Raw genomic sequence first — 14658 nt, forward strand, 5'->3', positions numbered from 1 at the left:
ATGACTCACCAAAGTAGACATCTGTGAGAAGTTCCCAGACATGTCCTTCTCCACACGTGGATCATCAGCATCAGCTCCATCCACACTCACTAGACTGTCACTCATGTGTGGCATGAACTTCATATCACTCTTTCTGGAGTCAGTGGTCCTGCACACCTCGTAGTTGTACACATGCTGGAGAGTCCCTGTCCCCAGAGTGTCTGAGTAACGTGGTGGATAATATGGAATCACAGGGAGATTGGAGTGATACAGGACGCGAGACTGTCTCCATCTGTAGATCTTGACTGAGATAATCACCACTAGACACGTGATGAAGAGGAAGGAAACTACAGCCAAAGCCAACACTAAGTAAAAAGTCAGGTTGTCGTTGTACTCCTTGTCCTGTGTAAAGTCAGTGAACTCTGACATGACTTCTGGGAAGCTGTCGGCCACCGCCACGTTCACAATGACTGTAGCTGAACGAGAGGGCTGTCCGTTGTCCTCCACTGTAACGCTCAGTCTTTGTTTCACAGCATCTTTATCGGTGACTTGTCGGATGGTTCTGATCTCTCCATTCTGTAAGCCCACTTCAAACAGCGGCCTGTCTGTGGCTCTCTGCAGTTTATAGGAGAGCCAGGCGTTCTGTCCAGAGTCCACATCAACAGCCACCACTTTAGTGACCAGATAGCCCACGTCTGCTGAGCGAGGCACCATCTCAGCCACCAGAGAGCCACCAGTCTGGACCGGATACAGAACCTGAGGAGGGTTGTCGTTCTGGTCCTGGATCAGGATTTTAACTGTGGCCACAGAGCTCAGAGGAGGAGATCCAGCATCTCTAGCTGTGATGTTGAATTCAAACCACTTGATCTGCTCATAGTCAAAGGACCTCGCTGCCTGAACAACACCACTCTCTGAGTTGACTGACACCAGTGAAGACACTGCTACACCATTCACTTCTTTCTCCTCTAAGAAATAGGAGACTCGAGAGTTCTGGCCCCAGTCTGCATCACTAGCACTGAGAGTGAACACAGAGAACCCTGGAGAGTTGTTCTCTGGTACCATCTGACTGTACTGGGACTGATCAAATTTAGGAGGACAGTCGTTGACGTCTGACACTTTAACATTGATTTGTTTGTGGCTAGACAGAGGTGGAGAGCCTTGATCAGAGACGGTGATGGTCAGATTATACTCAGAAATACTTTCTCTGTCTAAGAAGTCTTCAGTCACGATGGTGTAATAACCTGATAATGATGGCTCGATTTTAAAAGGTACGTCAGAGTTGAGGGAACATTTAACTATTCCATTTACATCAGAGTCTTCGTCATCAACATTAAAAACAGCTACAGTTGTTCCAGGAGGAGAATCTTCTGGAATGGTGTTTGACAGTGACATCATCTGTATTGCAGGGACGTTATCATTCTCATCTATTATCTGAATAATAACTTTGCAGGTGTCAGTGTGGCCTCCATGATCACGAGACTGAACATTCAACTGATGAGTCTTAGATTTTTCATAATCTACGTTACCAGACACTTTGATTTCTCCTGATTTAACATCAATTTCAAAAAGATTCTTTGCATCTTTGGTGACGTGGGATAGCAAATAAGTGACGTCACCATTGACTCCTGCATCTGCGTCATGAGCGTGAACAGTCGTCACCAGCGTCCCTGCTGGAGAGTTTTCTCTCACATCTGCTTTATAAACACTCTGGCTGCACACTGGTGCATTATCATTAGCATCTAATACAGTGATGTGAATCCGCACCGTCCCTGATCTGTGTGGCTCACCACCGTCTGAAGCGACCAGCACCAGCGTGTGACTCTCCTCTTTCTCCCGGTCTAACGGCTTCTGAAGGACCATTTCAATAAATGTTCCACCACCTGGCTGATTTTTTGTTTCTAATTTGAAATTATCTGATGGTTTCAGAGTGTATTTCTGAATATCATTGATGCCGACATCAGGATCATCTGCGCTCTCCAAAGAGAACCGGGATCCTGACGCAACACTTTCAAGGATTTCCAAATTAATTTCGTTTTTAGGGAACGACGGACTGTTGTCATTGATGTCAACAATCTCCACTGTGACTCGATAAAGCTGGATGGGGTTTTCTAAAATCACATCGAAGCTGAAGCTGCAGGGCGTCGTCTTTCCACAAAGCTCTTCTCGGTCGACTCGCTCTTTAATAACAAGCGTGCCTTTGTCTCGGTTTAAATCTACATACTGTCGGCCTCCCTTCATCATAATCCGAGCTTTACCTGATACGAGCCTCGTCACATCCAAACCCAGATCTTTCGCAATATTTCCAACCACAGATCCCTCGGCCTGCTCCTCTGGAATTGAGTAGCGAGCCTGTCCAGTCACCGAGCGCAGCTCCGCCAGACAAAGAATGAAAACCAGGACTCTCCATCGTCCTCTGAGAGCCGTCATCCACATCATAGATCCTACAATGCTGGCGCTCGTAATCCGCTTCATAACATCGAATTTACACTGAGGAACGAAAAGAAGGAACCACTGCGTGCTTGAAAACACGGAGCTGTAGAATAAAGACCCGTCACATCGCCGTCTTTCTCAGCAGTGAGGGAGAAGAGGAATTAAAAGGGAGGACGGATGCGCTGAATTGGACTGTAGTTCATACATGAACCAATAGCGGCGCTCAGAGTCCGGTTTGCTGTAGTGCAACAGTGAGCACAAAAACACTGTCTTACAAACAAGAAATCATCTTGACTTACAATCGAGGAGCGTTTAATTTACATTGTCCTCACATTTCTCAATAAATCTTCAGGCATTGTTGAATAATCGTCCAAGAAGTGGTCAACGTTTAGATGCGAGTGTTGTTTTTAAAAACAAGATCTAATTTAAAGACGTTCTCGAGTTAAAAAAAAAAAAAATCAAAACAAAAGAATAAATAAATGAATGCTCGTTTCGCTGGTAGATTTCCAGCACCATGGACAGTGACAATGACTATTCGTGAATATTTATCAAACAAACTGGATGAAGGCACTTGTTGTCAAAACGTTGGATATTAATTACAATCTTGCATCATAAGGGACATAAGAATGAGGAAGTTTATGGGACAGAAAAAGACAAATTTGCCAAATCTGCGACTAACTATTTCAGGTAGAGACAAACACACTGATGGCAGGATTTGCAAACAAGTGTCGAAAGATCATTTTCAAATGACAACAGAGAACTCTCCAGTAAACTTCAGTTTCCATAAATATAGACATGGAAAGGAAACATCAAGCTGGGTAAACTTTAATAAAAATTATGCCAATGGTTATAATATAGCACATTAACGAGTATCTCGCCCCAAATATCATAAGAAGTACAAATACTTAAATTCCTTTGATTGACCAGACAATGCAGTTAAATCCAAAATTCGGCTTCCGATAGAATATTTCGAACCCCACTATTGCGCAGGATCTGAAGTATGTTTCTGGAAAACTCATTGCGTTTGAAGATAAATGACATTTAATACCATCACCTCTTATTTCTACATGTTGGTCTTGATTCTGTGACGAAAGAAGCTCAAACCAATGGCTTTGGATTCCATTAGTTAAAATCCATGTGCAACACAGCATGGGTAAAAGTTTCAGAAGAGTGGTGGATAATCTTCCTCTAACAGAGTGTCTCAGATGGAAGGTACGTCATTAATATACGAATCAGAATTTCTGGTGAGATATTATGAAAAACATATTCAAAATATTGTTTGCAATTGAATATAAAACACAGTAACCTTGCTAGGGAGGTTTAAGAAATCAAAACACCCACATTTTGGATGAGTAATGAGCTGAAATAATTATACTTAATGATGACTCACCAAAGTAGACATCTGTGAGAAGTTCCCAGACATGTCCTTCTCCACACGTGGATCATCAGCATCAGCTCCATCCACACTCACGAGACTGTCACTCATGGGTGGCATGAACTTCATATCACTCTTTCTGGAGTCAGTGGTCCTGCACACCTCGTAGTTGTACACATGCTGGAGAGTCCCTGTCCCCAGAGTGTCTGAGTAACGTGGTGGATAATATGGAATCACAGGGAGATTGGAGTGATACAGGACGCGAGACTGTCTCCATCTGTAGATCTTGACTGAGATAATCACCACTAGACACGTGATGAAGAGGAAGGAAACTACAGCCAAAGCCAACACTAAGTAAAAAGTCAGGTTGTCGTTGTACTCCTTGTCCTGTGTAAAGTCAGTGAACTCTGACATGACTTCTGGGAAGCTGTCGGCCACCGCCACGTTCACAATGACTGTAGCTGAACGAGAGGGCTGTCCGTTGTCCTCCACTGTAACGCTCAGTCTTTGTTTCACAGCATCTTTATCGGTGACTTGTCGGATGGTTCTGATCTCTCCATTCTGTAAGCCCACTTCAAACAGCGGCCTGTCGGTGGCTCTCTGCAGTTTATAGGAGAGCCAGGCGTTCTGTCCAGAGTCCACATCAACAGCCACCACTTTAGTGACCAGATAGCCCACGTCTGCTGAGCGAGGCACCATCTCAGCCACCAGAGAGCCACCAGTCTGGACCGGATACAGAACCTGAGGAGGGTTGTCGTTCTGGTCCTGGATCAGGATTTTAACTGTGGCCACAGAGCTCAGAGGAGGAGATCCAGCATCTCGAGCTGTGATGTTGAATTCAAACCACTTGATCTGCTCGTAGTCAAAGGACCTCGCTGCCTGAACAACACCGCTCTCTGAGTTGACTGACACCAGTGAAGACACTGCTACACCATTCACCTCTTTCTCCTCTAAGAAATAGGAGACTCGAGAGTTCTGGCCCCAGTCTGCGTCACTAGCACTGAGAGTAAACTCAGAGAACCCTGGAGAGTTGTTCTCTGGTACCATCTTACTGTACTGGGACTGATCAAATTTAGGAGGACAGTCGTTGATGTCTGACACTTTAACATTGATGTGTTTGTGGCTAGACAGAGGTGGAGAGCCTTGGTCAGAGACGGTGATGGTCAGATTATACTCAGAAATACTTTCTCTGTCTAAGAAGTCTTCAGTCACGATGGTGTAATAACCTGATAATGACGACTCGATTTTAAAAGGTACATCAGAGTTGAGGGAACATTTAACTATTCCATTTACATCGGAGTCTTCATCATCAATGTTAAAAACAGCTAAAGTGGTTCCAGGAGGAGAATCTTCTGGAATTGAGTTGGAAAGTGACATCATCTGTATTGTAGGAACATTGTCATTCTCATCGATAATTTGGATTATAACTTTACACGTATCGGCAAACCCACCTGGGTCACTAGCCTGAACATTGAATTCAAAGGTTTTGGCTTTTTCATAGTCTATTTTACCTTTTAGCGTTATTTCGCCATTTGTTCCACTTATGGTGAATAAATGCTTTTCATCGGAGTTCACGTGTGGGAGAGAATATGTCACGTCACCATTGACTCCTGCATCTGCGTCATGAGCGTGAACAGTAGTCACCAGCGTCCCTGCTGGAGAGTTTTCTCTCACATCTGCTTTATAAACACTCTGGCTGCACACTGGCGCATTATCATTCGCATCTAATACAGTGATGTGAATCCGCACCGTCCCTGATCTGTGTGGCTCACCACCGTCTGAAGCGACCAGCACCAGCGTGTGACTCTCCTCTTTCTCCCGGTCTAACGGCTTCTGCAGGACCATTTCAATGAGCTGTTGCCCTCCTGTTTGACTGTTCATTTCGATCTTAAAATTATCAATTGGTTTTAGCACGTACTTCTGAATATCATTTAAACCAACGTCGGGATCGTTTGCAAATGCCAGAGAGAATCTAGTGCTGGGTGCTGCGTTTTCAGCTATTTTTAAATGTATTTCATTTTTTGGAAATGACGGACTGTTGTCATTAATATCAACAATTTCCACGGTGACTCGATAAAGCTGGATGGGGTTTTCTAAAATCACATCGAAGCTGAAGCTGCAGGGCGTCGTCTTTCCACAAAGCTCTTCTCGGTCGACTCGCTCTTTAATAACAAGCGTGCCTTTGTCTCGGTTTAAATCTACATACTGTCGGCCTCCCTTCATCATAATCCGAGCTTTACCTGACACGAGCCTCGTCACATCCAAACCCAGATCTTTGGCAATATTTCCAACCACAGATCCCTCGGCCTGCTCCTCTGGAATTGAGTAGCGAGCCTGTCCAGTCACCGAGCGCAGCTCCGCCAGACAAAGAATGAAAACCAGGACTCTCCATCGTCCTCTGAGAGCCGTCATCCACATCATAGATCCAACAATGCTGGCGCTTGTAATCCGCTCCATAATATTGTATTAACACTCAGGAACGAAAAGTAGGAACCACTGCGTGCTTGAAAACACGGAGCTGTAGAATAAAGACCCGTCACATCGTCGTCTTTCTCAGCAGTGAGGGAGAAGAGGAATTAAAAGGGAGGACGGATGCGCTGAATTGGACTGTAGTTCATACATGAACCAATAGCGGCGCTCAGAGTCCGGTTTGCTGTAGTGCAACAGTGAGCACAAAAACACTGTCTTACAAACAGGAAATCATCTTAATTTACAGTCAAGGAGCGTTTAATTTACATTGTCCTCACATTTCTCAATGAATCTTCAGGCATTGTTGAATAATCGTCCAAGAAGTGGTCAACGTTTAGATGTGAGTGTTGTTTTTAAAAACAAGATCTACTTTAAAGACGTTCTCGAGTTAAAAAAAAAAAATCAAAACAAAAGAATAAATAAATGAATGCTCGTTTCGCTGGTAGATTTCCAGAACCATGGACAGTGACAATGACTATTAGTGAATATTTATCAAACAAACTGGATGAAGGCACTTGTTGTCAAAACGTTGGATATTAATTAGAATCTTGCATCATAAGTGACATAAGAATGAGGAAGTTTATGGGACGGACAAAGACAAATTTTCCAAATCTGCAACTAACTATTTCAGGTAGAGACAAACACACTGATGGCAGGATTTGCAAACAACTGCCGAAAGATCATTTTCAAATGACAACAGAGAACTCTCTAGTAAACTTCAGTTTCCATAAATATAGACATGGAAAGGAAACATCAAGCTGGTTAAACTTTAATAAAAAATTATGCCAATGGTTATAATATAGCACATTAACGAGTATCTTGTCCCAAATATAAGAAGTACAAATACTTAAATTGCTTTGATTGACCAGACAATGCAGTTAAATCCAAAATCCCGCTTCCGATAGAATATTTCAAACCCCACTATTGCACAGGATCTGAAGTATGTTTCTGGAAAACTCATTGTGTTTGAAGATAAATGACATTTAATACCATCACCTCTTATTTCTACATGTTGGTCTTGATTCTGTGAAGAAGGAAGCTCAAACCAATGCTAGGGAGGTTTAAGAAATCAAAACACCCACATTTTGAATCAACGATGAGCTGAAATTATTTTACTGAATGATGACTCACCAAAGTAGACATCTGTGAGAAGTTCCCAGACATGTCCTTCTCCACACGTGGATCATCAGCGTCAGCTCCATCCACACTCACTAGACTGTCACTCATGGGTGGCATGAACTTCATATCACTCTTTCTGGAGTCAGTGGTCCTGCACACCTCGTAGTTGTACACATGCTGGAGAGTCCCTGTCCCCAGAGTGTCTGAGTAACGTGGTGGATAATATGGAATCACAGGGAGATTGGAGTGATACAGGACGCGAGACTGTCTCCATCTGTAGATCTTGACTGAGATAATCACCACTAGACACGTGATGAAGAGGAAGGAAACTACAGCCAAAGCCAACACTAAGTAAAAAGTCAGGTTGTCGTTGTACTCCTTGTCCTGTGTAAAGTCAGTGAACTCTGACATGACTTCTGGGAAGCTGTCGGCCACCGCCACGTTCACAATGACTGTAGCTGAACGAGAGGGCTGTCCGTTGTCCTCCACTGTAACGCTCAGTCTTTGTTTCACAGCATCTTTATCGGTGACTTGTCGGATGGTTCTGATCTCTCCATTCTGTAAGCCCACTTCAAACAGCGGCCTGTCTGTGGCTCTCTGCAGTTTATAGGAGAGCCAGGCGTTCTGTCCAGAGTCCACATCAACAGCCACCACTTTAGTGACCAGATAGCCCACGTCTGCTGAGCGAGGCACCATCTCAGCCACCAGAGAGCCACCAGTCTGGACCGGATACAGAACCTGAGGAGGGTTGTCATTCTGGTCCTGGATCAGGATTTTAACTGTGGCCACAGAGCTCAGAGGAGGAGATCCAGCATCTCGAGCTGTGATGTTGAATTCAAACCACTTGATCTGCTCAAAGTCAAAGGACCTCGCTGCCTGAACAACACCGCTCTCTGAGTTGACTGACACCAGTGAAGACACTGCTACACCATTCACCTCTTTCTCCTCTAAGAAATAGGAGACTCGAGAGTTCTGGCCCCAGTCTGCGTCACTAGCACTGAGAGTAAACACAGAGAACCCTGGAGAGTTGTTCTCTGGTACCATCTTACTGTACTGTGTCTGCTCAAATTTAGGAGGACAGTCATTGATGTCTGACACTTTAACATTGATGTGTTTGTGGCTAGACAGAGGTGGAGAGCCTTGGTCAGAAACGGTGATGGTCAGATTATACTCAGAAATACTTTCTCTGTCTAAGAAGTCTTCAGTCACGATGGTGTAATAACCTGATAATGAAGACTCGATTTTAAAAGGTACGTCAGAGTTGAGGGAACATTTAACTATTCCATTGACATCAGAGTCTTTATCATTAACATTAAAAACAGCTACAGTTGTTCCAGGAGGAGAATCTTCTGGAATGGTGTTTGACAGTGACATCATCTGTATTGCAGGGACGTTATCATTCTCATCTATTATCTGAATAACAACTTTGCAAGTATCTGTCAGGCCTCCATGATCACGAGTCTGAACATTCAGTTGATATATTTTCGATTTTTCATAATCTAAATTACCCGATACTTTAATCTCTCCAGATTCAGAATTCACCTCAAACAGCTGTTTTGATTCTTTGGCAACGTGAGCGATTGAATAAGTGACGTCACCATTGACTCCTGCATCTGCGTCATGAGCGTGAACAGTCGTCACCAGCGTCCCTGCTGGAGAGTTTTCTCTCACATCTGCTTTATAAACACTCTGGCTGCACACTGGTGCATTATCATTAGCATCTAATACAGTGATGTGAATCCGCACCGTCCCTGATCTGTGTGGCTCACCACCGTCTGAAGCGACCAGCACCAGCGTGTGACTCTCCTCTTTCTCCCGGTCTAACGGCTTCTGCAGGACCATTTCAATAAATGTTCCACCGTCTGGCTGATTTTTTATTTCTAATTTGAAATTATCTGATGGTTTCAAAGTGTATTTCTGAATATCATTGATGCCGACATCAGGATCATCTGCGCTCTCCAAAGAGAACCGGGATCCTGACGCAACACTTTCAACGACTTCCAAATTGATTTCGTTTTTTGGAAACGACGGACTGTTGTCATTAATGTCAACAATCTCCACTGTGACTCGATAAAGCTGGATGGGGTTTTCTAAAATCACATCGAAGCTGAAGCTGCAGGGCGTCGTCTTTCCACAAAGCTCTTCTCGGTCGACTCGCTCTTTAATAACAAGCGTGCCTTTGTCTCGGTTTAAATCTACATACTGTGGACCTTCCTTTACGATAATCCGAGCTTTACCTGATACGAGCCTCGTCACATCCAAACCCAGATCTTTGGCAATATTTCCAACCACAGATCCCTCGGCCTGCTCCTCTGGAATTGAGTAGCGAGCCTGTCCAGTCACCGAGCGCAGCTCCGCCAGACAAAGAATGAAAACCAGGACTCTCCATCGTCCTCTGAGAGCCGTCATCCGAAAACAAGTCATGTTAAATCCAAATCTGCGGATCATTCACAGAGTAACGGATCTCGTTCAAAGGAGTAAATACGCAAAGTTCGGATTGATTCTTGTTGAAATAGTCCAATCCCGACTGGTCCTGAAACGATGTCCTCTCACTCCATCGTCTCTTGAAGCAATGAAGCCGTAAGAGGAATTAAATGGAGGACAGACGTGCGAGAGAGAATGCAATTCATAGATGAACCAACAGCGGCGCTCAGAGTCAATTTTGAAGAAGTGCAGTCATTGTCGAGTACGGGAAGTAAGATTCCTTTATTTTGTCGAATATTTTCAATATATATTCTTATGAACGTAAATACTAAATACCAAGTGTAAATTTAGCAACAAATGTCCGGAAATATAAATCATATATATTAAAAAAAGGAAAAAGGAAGAAGTATGACTTACTATAAATGTTACTGAAATATTGCTGTATTTAATGTCAACCAGTTATATCCTGCAAACCTAATAACATATTTACATATTGAAAACTGTTAATTTTAATGTGTACATCAAAATCAACCAGAGGGAAGACAGGGGTTGCCATTACATGACATTATTTTAACTTCTTCATCGAAAATGTTACATCGACAGTAAATGAAAGGCTGCTGGATATATAACAAGAAATCATACATGATCAGGGTTTACATTTTTAAATAATATTTCAAACGTCGGGGGAGGTGAAAAAAAGCCACAGGGGAGAATGGCGGTGAAATGTACAAGAGAGGTCAAACTTCTGGCGCAGATCAAAACAGACTGGCATTAGAACAGCGAAGTCTGAATTTCAGCACCAAGGACAACACTAGAAGGTAACAATGAGTGTATTTTGAAACAGACTAATATCCATGCAGGTCTGAATATATTAATTATAATATAGCGTCCAGTGTAATAGTGTAAGTGATAGGTATCATGTCACTCAATCACTGGAGCAAGGAAAGCCATGGGTGAACACTTAAAATTAAAGTTATATCATTGCATTACTGCATAAGAGTAAGATTATACAACCACTGCTTTCAGGTCAGCAAAAACAGGATTCCAAAATGCAAGTCTAAGAAACAGCTGTCCTACAATTTGGTTTGGAGATTGATAAGCCTTGTTTAGTAAACCATTCATCATCGCTATCAACAACACATTCATTTAAATGGAGGTTCTGGTAAGAGTTGGAGAACAATGTGAGGATAAGGCTCAGAGTAGCATAAATACATAATGATATACTATATATGCAGATGAACAATTCAGTGTCTTTGAACAAACAACAACATCAACAATTTGATTCAAATATGTGAGAAAAAAATGATGAGTAAATATGAGGTTCAATTTAGTGAAACCAAAGAAAGATCTCAGAATTTAAGAAACTATAAAATTCACAGACCCAGCCATAACCTTTTTTGGGAAGAGCTTAGATTGTTGACCACAAGATAAGCATAAAAACAAGCCATTTACTTCCTCATTAATAATTAATGATGAGTTATAATAGTCCTGTTTAAGCTGAGGTTTTCAATTACCTTTTCTGGGGCAAGTATAGTCAGGCTAAACCATGCAAATCTGTTCTATGTTATACTTAATTACAGGCTAGTATGTCGCTAATAGATAGAAGTGATTTTATGGTGGTATTTGCTGTCTATAAAAGACTGCAATCTCTTTTAACCCCTACATCCCAGTTTAAATCAAAGGAAATGTAACCAGTTGTTTGTGTGTTACAGAATATGGCTAGTAAATATTAAGTGTAATTAAGACTCACCAGAGTAGATATTTGTGAGAAGTTCCCAGACATGTCCTTCTCCACACGTGGATCATCAGCGTCAGCTCCATCCACACTCACTAGACTGTCACTCATGGGTGGCATGAACTTCATATCACTCTTTCTGGAGTCAGTGGTCCTGCACACCTCGTAGTTGTACACATGCTGGAGAGTCCCTGTCCCCAGAGTGTCTGAGTAACGTGGTGGATAATATGGAATCACAGGGAGATTGGAGTGATACAGGACGCGAGACTGTCTCCATCTGTAGATCTTGACTGAGATAATCACCACTAGACACGTGATGAAGAGGAAGGAAACTACAGCCAGAGCCAACACTAAGTAAAAAGTCAGGTTGTCGTTGTACTCCTTGTCCTGTGTAAAGTCAGTGAACTCTGACATGACTTCTGGGAAGCTGTCGGCCACTGCCACGTTCACAATGACTGTAGCTGAACGAGAGGGCTGTCCGTTGTCCTCCACTGTAACGCTCAGTCTTTGTTTCACAGCATCTTTATCGGTGACTTGTCGGATGGTTCTGATCTCTCCATTCTGTAAGCCCACTTCAAACAGCGGCCTGTCTGTGGCTCTCTGCAGTTTATAGGAGAGCCAGGCGTTCTGTCCAGAGTCCACATCAACAGCCACCACTTTAGTGACCAGATAGCCCACGTCTGCTGAGCGAGGCACCATCTCAGCCACCAGAGAGCCACCAGTCTGGACCGGATACAGAACCTGAGGAGGGTTGTCGTTCTGGTCCTGGATCAGGATTTTCACTGTGGCCACAGAGCTCAGAGGAGGAGATCCAGCATCTCGAGCTGTGATGTTGAATTCAAACCACTTGATCTGCTCATAGTCAAAGGACCTCACTGCCTGAACAACACCACTCTCTGAGTTGACTGACACCAGCGAAGACACTGCTACACCATTCACCTCTTTCTCCTCTAAGAAATAGGAGACTCGAGAGTTCTGGCCCCAGTCTGCGTCACTAGCACTGAGAGTGAACACAGAGAACCCTGGAGAGTTGTTCTCTGGTACCATCTTACTGTACTGGGACTGCTCAAATTTAGGAGGACAGTCGTTGACGTCTGACACTTTAACATTGATGTGTTTGTGGCTAGACAGAGGTGGAGAGCCTTGGTCAGAGACGGTGATGGTCAGATTATACTCAGAAATACTTTCTCTGTCTAAGAAGTCTTCAGTCACGATGGTGTAATAACCTGATAATGAAGGCTCGATTTTAAAAGGTAGGTCTGAGTTGAGGGAACATTTAACTATTCCATTGACATCAGAGTCTTCGTCATCAACATTAAAAACAGCTACAGTTGTTCCAGGAGGAGAATCTTCGGGAATGGTGTTTGACAGTGACATCATCTGTATTGCAGGGACGTTATCATTCTCATCTATTATCTGAATTACTACTTTGCAAGTATCTGTCAGGCCTCCATGATCACGAGACTGAACATTCAATTGATATGCTTTTGATTTTTCATAATCAATAATACCGGAAACTTTAATTTCCCCAGATTCAGAATTCACCTCAAACAGCTGTTTTGATTCTTTGGCAACGTGAGCGATTGAATAAGTGACGTCACCATACAGTCCTGAATCTGCGTCATGAGCGTGAACAGTCGTCACCAGCGTCCCTGCTGGAGAGTTTTCTCTCACATCTGCTTTATAAACACTCTGGCTGCACACTGGTGCATTATCATTAGCATCTAATACAGTGATGTGAATCCGCACCGTCCCTGATCTGTGTGGCTCACCACCGTCTGAAGCGACCAGCACCAGCGTGTGACTCTCCTCTCTCTCTCGGTCTAACGGCTTCTGCAGGACCATTTCAATAAATGTTCCACCGTCTGGCTGATTTTTTATTTCTAATTTGAAATTATCTGATGGTTTCAGAGTGTATTTCTGAATATCATTGATGCCGACATCAGGATCATCTGCGCTCTCTAAAGAGAACCGGGATCCTGACGCAACACTTTCAACGACTTCCAAATTGATTTCGTTTTTTGGGAACGACGGACTGTTGTCATTAATGTCAACAATCTCCACAGTGACTCGATAAAGCTGGATGGGGTTTTCTAAAATCACATCGAAGCTGAAGCTGCAGGGCGTCGTCTTTCCACAAAGCTCTTCTCGGTCGACTCGCTCTTTAATAACAAGCGTGCCTTTGTCTCGGTTTAAATCTACATATTGTCGGCCTCCCTTCATCATAATCCGAGCTTTACCTGACACGAGCCTCGTCACATCCAAACCCAGATCTTTGGCAATATTTCCAACCACAGATCCCTCGGCCTGCTCCTCTGGAATTGAGTAGCGAGCCTGTCCAGTCACCGAGCGCAGCTCCGCGAGACAAAGAATGAAAACCAGGACTCTGCATCGTCCTCTGAGAGCCGCCATCCACATCATAGATCCAGATATACTGACGCTTGTAATCCGTTCCATGACTTTCATGAACAAAGAAGAGCAAAATTAGGTACCGCTGCGTAATTGAAAACACGGTGCTGTAGAATAAAGACCCGTCACATCGTCGTCTTTCTCAGCAGTGAGACGGAAGAGGAATTAAAAGGGAGGACTGATGCGCTGAATTGGACTGTTATTCATAGATGAACCAATAGCGGCGCTCAGAGTCCAGTTTGCTGTAGTGCAAAAGTGGGATTATAAATATTGTCTTACAAACAGAAAAATGCATCTTTATTGTCAACTTTCTGGCGTTCCATTTACATTGTCATCACATGCTTCAATGAATCTTTAGGTATTGTTTAATACACGTAAAGGAAATGATGAACGGTCAGATGTGGCAGTTTTTCTTTTTTTGTTTGTTTTTTTTAAGAGTTCTAATTTGAAGACTTGCAATTGAACAATGGAGAATTCAACACAAAACTGTAAAAAGAAATAATGTTTTACGTTTCCTGTCGTTCACACAATAGTACGATGGAGTCGAAGGTCGGCCTTTAAGGCGTGTAATGAAACAAAAATACTTCGAAAACACGACTCGGTGTCATTCAGTCACTGTAGTTTTCTAAACGGGTGGAACAGAAAGTCGATTGATGGATTTTCAGCACCATGGACAGAGAGAATGAGGCTAAGTAAATATTAATCAAACTGGATTAAG

The 14658-nt window shown here is 43.2% G+C and overlaps 1 protein-coding gene across 33 annotated transcripts in view; it reads right to left on the bottom strand.

Annotated features, from left to right (window-relative positions):
- Positions 1–14658, bottom strand: part of LOC128766858 (protocadherin gamma-A11-like) — a 215218-nt gene that overhangs the window by 86719 nt on the left and 113841 nt on the right. For 2 of the 33 annotated variants that reach the window (XM_053878349.1, XM_053878330.1), the window contains exon 1: positions 11547–14109. The exons of 25 other annotated variants lie outside the window; for them this stretch is intronic. In XM_053878349.1, the coding sequence (XP_053734324.1) occupies positions 11547–13997 (2451 nt within the window). In that variant the 5' untranslated portion in view covers positions 13998–14109. 6 more of the 33 variants (XM_053878357.1, XM_053878338.1, XM_053878353.1 and 3 more) reach the window with 6 other exon arrangements.

This window comes from Synchiropus splendidus, chromosome 11 (genome assembly GCF_027744825.2).
Source record: "Synchiropus splendidus isolate RoL2022-P1 chromosome 11, RoL_Sspl_1.0, whole genome shotgun sequence".
Classification (NCBI taxonomy): domain Eukaryota; kingdom Metazoa; phylum Chordata; class Actinopteri; order Syngnathiformes; family Callionymidae; genus Synchiropus; species Synchiropus splendidus.